General features: G+C 36.5%; 1 protein-coding gene across 1 annotated transcript; it reads left to right on the top strand.

Annotated features, from left to right (window-relative positions):
* Positions 1 to 298: 298 nt before the first annotated feature.
* On the top strand, positions 299 to 6,815 carry LOC103583831 (serine/threonine-protein kinase SMG1-like). Its single transcript, XM_008565046.1, has 5 exons — positions 299 to 700; positions 1,012 to 1,166; positions 2,780 to 3,002; positions 5,772 to 6,018; positions 6,577 to 6,815. The coding sequence occupies exons 1-5, from the start codon at positions 632 to 634 to the stop codon at positions 6,813 to 6,815; spliced, it is 933 nt and encodes a 310-aa protein (XP_008563268.1). The 5' UTR covers positions 299 to 631.
* Positions 6,816 to 7,644: the final 829 nt, after the last annotated feature.

Genomic DNA, 7,644 nt, shown 5'->3' with positions numbered 1-7,644 from the left:
AATAATAATAATAATGTTATTTTAAGTGTAAATTATTTTGCCAATAATTTTAGTTAGGGATTTTTTTTTTTTGAGCTTTATGTTCCAGAGTTGGTAGAGTTAATAGTTTTTTCAGTAGTAATTATCATTTACTGAGGGAGTAACTACTATGTAACTGGCAAGTAGGACATGTGCTTTGCACTTTGTCTTCAGTCCTTATAATAACCCACCAAGGTGTGAAGAAGTGTTCACTGTTCTCTCAGGTTCACTGAGCTGTAACTGGCAGATAAGGATTAAACCAAATTTTGGACTCTGGCTGAGAGTACATATTATTTGTTAGAGACTCATGTATTACCTTCTCCCATGTATCTTCTATTAGCTTATAATTAGTCAGTTTAATGCACGGAAGGCAAATTAATTAAATGAATGCTCTGAAGATTATTGATGTTTTCTACTATGGGGGAGACATTCGAAGTATTTCTTATTCTTCTATTTCATTATAGGAAATAAGTTTTCTTCTGCAATTCCAACTTTGCTTGGCAATATTCAAGGAGAAGAATTGCTGGTTTCTGAATGTGAGGGAGGAAGTCCTCCTGGTTCTCAGGATAGCAATAAGGATGAACCTAAAAGCGGATTAAATGAAGACCAAGCCATGATGCAGGATTGCTACAGCAAAATTGTAGATAAGCTGTCCTCTGCAAACCCAACTATGGTGTTACAGGTGCAAAGAAACTCAACTCATATGTTTTAAAACAATTTTTTAATTCAAACCCCCACCCCCACCCCCCCAAAAAACAACAACGAAGAAAACCTCTTAAAAACAAAACTCATAAAAACTGTCTTGGAAATAATATTTGAGTAACAAAGGTTTTTAGAATAGTCACAATTGGTTTTCATACAATACAATACAATAACTAATCAGAGTGGGTTCTCTAATTGTATAATGAATAAAAAATGCACACAACTTTGTTTGAAGAACAAGTGCTGTGTGTAGACTTGTAAATGAGCTCTTTGAATGTGCTGTGTATACAGGTTCAGATGCTTGTGGCTGAACTGCGCAGGGTCACTGTGCTCTGGGATGAGCTCTGGCTGGGAGTTTTGTTACAGCAACACATGTATGTCCTGAGACGAATTCAGCAACTTGAAGATGAAGTGAAGAGAGTCCAGAACAACAACACTTTACGCAAGTATGTTTTCATACACTTTTGCTCAGAAAATGAAGCTGCCTCTTTTTTTTAATGTGGTAAAATATATGACATAAAATTTACTGTTTCAACCATTTTTAAGTATACAATTCAATGGCACTAAGTACCTTCATAATGTTGTGCAGCCATTACCACTATTTCTTGAACTTATTCATTATCCCAAACAGGGACTCTGTACTCATTAAACAGTAACTCTCCATTTTCTCCTAACTTCAGCACATGATTACTTCTCTTCTACTTTCTGTCTTTATGAATTTGCCTTTTTAGGTACCTCATATAATAGGGGTCCTCAAAAAGTTCATAGAAAGATATTTCAATTCTGTTTTCCATGAGCTTTTTCGATTACCCTTATAAGTGGAATCATACAGTATTTATCTTTTTGTGTCTGTCTCTTTTCACTTAGCATAATGTTTCCAGGGTTCATCCATATAGTAGCATGTATTAAAATTTTACTTAGTTTTTATGGCTGAGGAATAGTCCATTGTATGGATATTCCACATTTTGTTTATCCATCAGTGGACAGTTGAGTAGCTTTTACATTCTGGCTGTGTGGATAATGTGCTCTGAACATTGGTGTACAAGTATCTAAGTCCCTGCTTCAATTATTTTGTGTGTATTTTGTTTGTGATCCAGAGGATCTGCTGGATTATATGGCAAAATTCTATGTTTAACTTGTTGAGGAACCGAGAAACAGCTTTCCATAGTGGCCGCATCATTTTACATTCCCACCAGCAATGCATGTGGGTTCCAGTTTCTAAAACCTCATCCTTGCCAAAGCATTTTTATTTTTAGTATTTCTTTTTTTTAGTTTTTTGTTTTTAATAATATCCGTTGTGACGAGTGTGAAGTTGTATCTCATTGTGGTTTGGATTTGCATTTCCCTGAAGATCAGTGATGTTTAGTGATGCCGAACATTTTTTTCATGTACTTATTGGCCATTTGTGTATCTTTTTTGGAGAAATGTCAGTTCAAGTCCTTTGCCCATTTTTTAATTGAGTTGTTTAGTTTTTTTTTTTGTTGAGTTGCAAGAGTTCTTTATATATTCTGGATATTAACCCCTTATCAGATACGTGATTTGGAAATATTTTCTACCATTCTGTGGGTTGTCTTTTTACTCTGTTGATAGTATCTTTTGATGCACAAGCTTATAATTTTGATGTAGTCCAAGTTTTTCTTATGGTGCCTGTGCTTTTGGTACCATATCCAAGAAGTCATTGCCAATTCTAGTGTCATGAAGACTATTTCTCCCTATGTTTTCTTCTAAGAGTTTTATCAAAAGTCTTAGCTCTTAAGTTTAGGTCTTTGAACCATCTTGAATTACTTTTTGCATATGGTGTAAGTTAAGGGTCCAACTTCATTCTTTTGCATGTAGATATCTTGTTTTCCCCAGACCATTTATTGAAAGAGAAGTGTTGTTTTATATGCTGGATTTTTTTTTTAACAATGCTATGTTCGTGAGTTACTTTGCTAGTATTTTATTACTATATTTATTCTTTAGTACTATTTGCATACACTTAATACATTTAAACTGTCCCATGTTCATATAAAACTTTATTGTGCAAGAGGTTTTTGAATAAAAATGTCTTCCTGGTCAGAGAAGAGAAAATTGCAATCATGCGGGAGAAGCACACCGCTTTGATGAAACCCATTGTGTTTGCTTTGGAGCATGTAAGGAGCATCACAGCAGCCCCTGCAGAAACACCTCATGAAAAGTGGTTTCAGGATAATTATGGTGATGCAATTGAAAATGCCCTAGAAAAACTGAAGACCCCATCAAACCCTGCAAAGCCTGGAAGCAGCTGGATTCCATTTAAAGAGGTACAGAATAATCTCAAGAATGCTACTAAAATGGAAAATTCCTTTTGAGATACAAAATTTAAATACATGGACTCTCCTTACTTGGAACACAAGAGGGGGAGATTTTGTAAGCCCAGCAAGCCCAAGACCAATTGCTTATAAGGAATGTAGAGAACAGTGCTTTATTCGTTTTGAGAATTTGGGGGCTGGTGGGCAAAGAGAATGTCTTAAAGCACCTACTCTTTCAAGTATGGAGGCTTCATACCAGTGAAGAATATACTTACAAGAAAATAGCCAAGGGAAGGGCTCTGGCCATGAGCTAAATATTGGTTGCCTACTATATTCTCGTACAAGATAAAGAAATTTAGTCTTGTGCCTATATAGTTTTTTTCTTGAAGGGAGCATTCAATATTGCTAACAGACAAACTATCCACATATGACAACATTAATTTTTACAAATAATTATTGTGAAATCAATTCTGCGTATGCTGTTTGGGATGTTTAGGGTATTCAAATATTTTAGAATTCTTTTCTGTTTTGGTCCCCTTAAATCTATATTCTCTTTGGTCTTTTTCTTTTATAGCAGTAACAGCAGTAATTGGGGGAGCCTCTTTATTATGTTGTAGCTTTTTCTTGCTTTTCATTCCTCCTCCTTTCTCTATTCTTACTTACCCTTATTGCTCCTGCCTGATTTCCTTACCGAACTTCAGTAATGAGAAAACCATTAAAAGAAACACGTAGAGGGGCCGGCCCGTGGCTCACTCAGTAGAGTGCGGTGCTGATAACGCCAAGGCCTCGGGTTCGGATCCCATATAGGGATGGCCGGTTCGCTCACTGGCTGAGCGTGGTGCTGACAACACCAAGTCAAGGGTTAAGATCCCTTTACCGGTCATCTTTTAAAAAAAAAAAAAGAAAAAGAAACACGTAGAAACAAAAAGTACAGCCAACTTTAACTAGTAACTGCAAATTGCTAAATTCAGAGGAAATAGCTAGAAGCACAAGCCAAGAAAACTAACAAGAAGGATGAAGTTTATTATGTGCAGCCTAGCCAAAACTGCAGTTTCCTTGTGTTTAAGACCAGTTTCTTCTTTGTCCCCCCCTCAATAAATCAAGTAAGAAACCCAGAGCAAGACACAGAAGGAATTCTTTTTATAACTGGTGTGTTAATGTGAAATAAATCACTGGCAGGACATTTTATGATTGTGCATATTTAAAGAATGTTTTTGTTTGCTCCCTGTACTAGCCAGCCCTAAAAGGATATGTATTTAAAAAAACAAAATTGAAAAGAATACCTATGTCCCCCTTTGCTTTTAGCTATAGTGCAACTAAAAAAATAAAAATGGAATTAGCTAGAGAAATAAAACTTTTTCCCTCCCTAATTATGCATTCATCCCTGTTATCTATGGGAGATTGGTTCCAGGACCACCAAAATCCATGGATGCTCAAGTCCCTTATAGAAAATGGCAAAGCATTTGCATATAAACTCCACACTTCCTACTATATACTTTGTCATCTCTAGATTATTTATAATACTTAATACAATGTAAATGCTATGCAAATAGTTGTTATACTATATATCATTTTCTTATTTGTGCTGTTTTTTGATTTTTTCCTCAAATATTTTTGACGCACAGTTGGTTGAATTGATTGGTTGAATCCATGGATAGGGACCCCTGGATACAAAGGCTGGCTGTATCCCCTTCCTCAAAATTACTGTTCTGAATTTTGAATTAAATATTGCCTAATTTTTAAAAAATAGTTTTTTTTTAGTTGCATTTCTAAATGACATAGTGTTTAGTTTCTGCCTGTTTTTGAACTTCATATGAATGAGATCATATTGTATGTACCCATTTGTGGATTTCTTTTTACTACTTCCCTATTTTTTGGATAAGTATTAGTTGTTTTTATTTTTATTTTTTTTTTATGATTTGTTCATATTTTGTGTATAGCTGAATAACGATCTATTATGTGAAAATACCACAATTTATATTTGGGGTATTTCCATTTGTTTCTTTTTATGAAAAAAGCTTGCTAGAGATTGCTTTAAAAGTTTTCATGTGAAAGCTCAGCTCAAGAGTTTGTTAATTCAGGTGCAGATTATTGAGTTAGCTACAAGTAGGGACACAACTATATATGCAGTTCATTCCCTGTGATTATTAGAAGGGGTTGTGGGATTTTTCTGCATACTTCAAGTGGTCACAGCTCCAAATTGTTACTTCTCTGTTAAAAATATTCTTATCTGTTTTTGTCTTTTCTTCAGTTTTGTTAAGGCTCCTAGAAATTTACTTAATTTCCTGTCCTCTAGTGTGATAAGAATAGATGGAGCCTCATTTTTTCTCATAACCTAATGTTAATAACTTAGCGAGTGGCTTCCTAAAGGTGTGTCTACCTGACAGCCAACTGCTAGTTTTATCTTTTGGTCTGTAACGGGGACTGAGTTGATTTCTTTTGGCATTGTTCAAAACACATAGCTCAACGGTGGGAAATTTTATTTTGCTTAAAGGCCTGTATTTGGTGATCAAAGCAGCGATTTCCTTATATCTCCCATGATTTCATTGCTTGTTTGGACAGAGGAGAAGGAGTGGTCTTAACAAAGTAGATATCACTCAGTACGTATCAACACACCAGGATTTCCCTTCCCGGGATGGCCCAAATAAATTAAATGTAGGCAGCAGAACAACAGGTACCTTGATATGGGTTTTTAAGTTTATTTTTATGCCATATTGAATGTGGAAGAAAATATGTGTGCTAATCATAATGTAGACTTATTTTCTCATCTTATGAGTATAGATAATGCTGAGTTTGCAACAGAGAGCACAGAAACGTGCAAGTTATATCTTGCGTCTTGAAGAAATCAGTCCCTGGTTGGCTGCCATGACTAACACTGAAATTGCTCTTCCTGGGGAAGTCTCAGCCAGAGACACTGTTACAATCCACAGTGTGGGCGGAACCATCACAATCTTACCGACTAAAACCAAGCCAAAGAAGCTTCTCTTTCTGGGATCAGATGGGAAAAATTACCCATATCTTTTCAAAGGTAGGATTTAAAAACTTCCTCTGTTTTTGCACGATGTTTTAATACCATGGTCAGGGGTTTGGATGCCTGTACTGGCTCGCCACCAAAAAATTAAATAAAAAAGTAAATTTAAAAACTTTCTCTGTTTTTAAGAAGCGTATTAGACTTATTAATGCTGTGTGTGTGTGTGTGTGTGTGTGTGTGTGTGTGTGTGTGTGTGTGTGTGTGTGTGTGTGTGTAGTAGGAGAGGATTGTTTCATGTGAATTTCTCTGTATCAAATAGTGCAGAGTATCTGTACCCTATGTAATTTTGAACGGCAGTGATTGGATGCTGTGTAGAAAGATTTTCCATTCCCCTCCTCCCCCGTATGAACTTATACAAACAGAACTGAGGCACAGCTAATAATATTATATACTGTATATAATATTAATACTACTAATGTCTAGTTGCTGAATAGTGTGCAATGCTCTGAAGGGTGCTTCGTTGTGCTCCTGCTAGTTGGAAAAAAACAGAAAATGTAGTATGCTCCCAACCCCATTTGGTCACCTACCGTAACTACTTTAATTTTGTTTTCATAGGACTGGAGGATTTACATCTGGATGAAAGAATAATGCAGTTCCTATCTATTGTGAATACCATGTTTGCTACAATTAATCGCCAGGAAACACCCCGTTTCCATGCTCGGCACTATTCTGTAACACCACTGGGAACAAGATCAGGACTAATCCAGTGGGTGGATGGAGCCACACCCTTATTCGGTCTTTACAAACGGTGGCAACAGCGGGAGGCTGCCTTACAAGCACAAAAGGTTGATTAAAATTAAAATACAAAAGTACTTTTACGTGGATGTTCATAACCAAGTGTATATATTAGCCGTTCTCTGTTGGTATATGAAATATTTCGAGGCTTACTGTACTAGAGCTCTAGTTAAAAAAGGAAAAGACCCGAGGTCCCTGGGAAGGTGTTTTTGAGGCACATTTCATAAAAATAAAATTTTAAGAGGCAGAAATGACATTGGTTTAATCTTTTTTTTTTTCCCCCTTTTTGTCTTTTTTACTGACCGGCAACGGGATCGCAACTCTCGGTGTTGCGCCCGCACCGCGCTCAGCCAGTGAGCACACCACACCAGCCATTCCTATATAGGATCCGAATGCGCGGCAGGAGCGACACTGTGCTCCCAGCGCTGCACCCTCCTGAGTGTGCCACAGGGCCGGCCCGAAAATGCTTCTCATTAGAGTAGATATGGGAAGGAACAAGAGTCGAAAGGAGTCAAGTTTTAAAACTGCATAGGAGACTCCAGAAAAATTAGAGATAGGAATTAGAGAAGGGTTATGTAAATTTTTATGTAATGTGTTCCTGAATATCTGTTAATTTTGTATTGATTGAAGAATAAAACGTGCTTACATGAATTATGAATTATAATTTTTAGACAGAATCATATGTTACAAAAAGCATGTAACTTGGGTATTGAGTTTTGAATTGAACCTCAAAATTTATCAGTAGACCAATTTTTTAATAAAATAATAAAAAGAGATGCGGATTATAAGAAAGATATATAGTTCAAAAGAATTGGTTTTTGGGGCCGGCCCGGTGGCGCACTGCTATAGTGCGCCGCTTGGGAAGCGCGGCGGCGCTCCTGCCGAGGG

This window comes from Galeopterus variegatus, unplaced genomic scaffold (genome assembly GCF_000696425.1).
Source record: "Galeopterus variegatus unplaced genomic scaffold, G_variegatus-3.0.2 Scaffold29059, whole genome shotgun sequence".
Classification (NCBI taxonomy): domain Eukaryota; kingdom Metazoa; phylum Chordata; class Mammalia; order Dermoptera; family Cynocephalidae; genus Galeopterus; species Galeopterus variegatus.
Note: the sequence above shows the minus strand (reverse complement) of the source record. Positions and strands in the feature narration are given on the sequence as shown.

Bases quoted from the DNA above. Each gene is read 5' to 3' on its own strand.
- LOC103583831 (XM_008565046.1), top strand. From the start codon at position 632: ATGATGCAGGATTGCTACAGCAAAATTGTAGATAAGCTGTCCTCTGCA. The intron at 1,167-2,779 runs GTATGTTTTCAT...CTTCCTGGTCAG, and splicing joins AACAACAACACTTTACGCAA to AGAAGAGAAAATTGCAATCA. The intron at 3,003-5,771 runs GTACAGAATAAT...TTATGAGTATAG, and splicing joins GCTGGATTCCATTTAAAGAG to ATAATGCTGAGTTTGCAACA.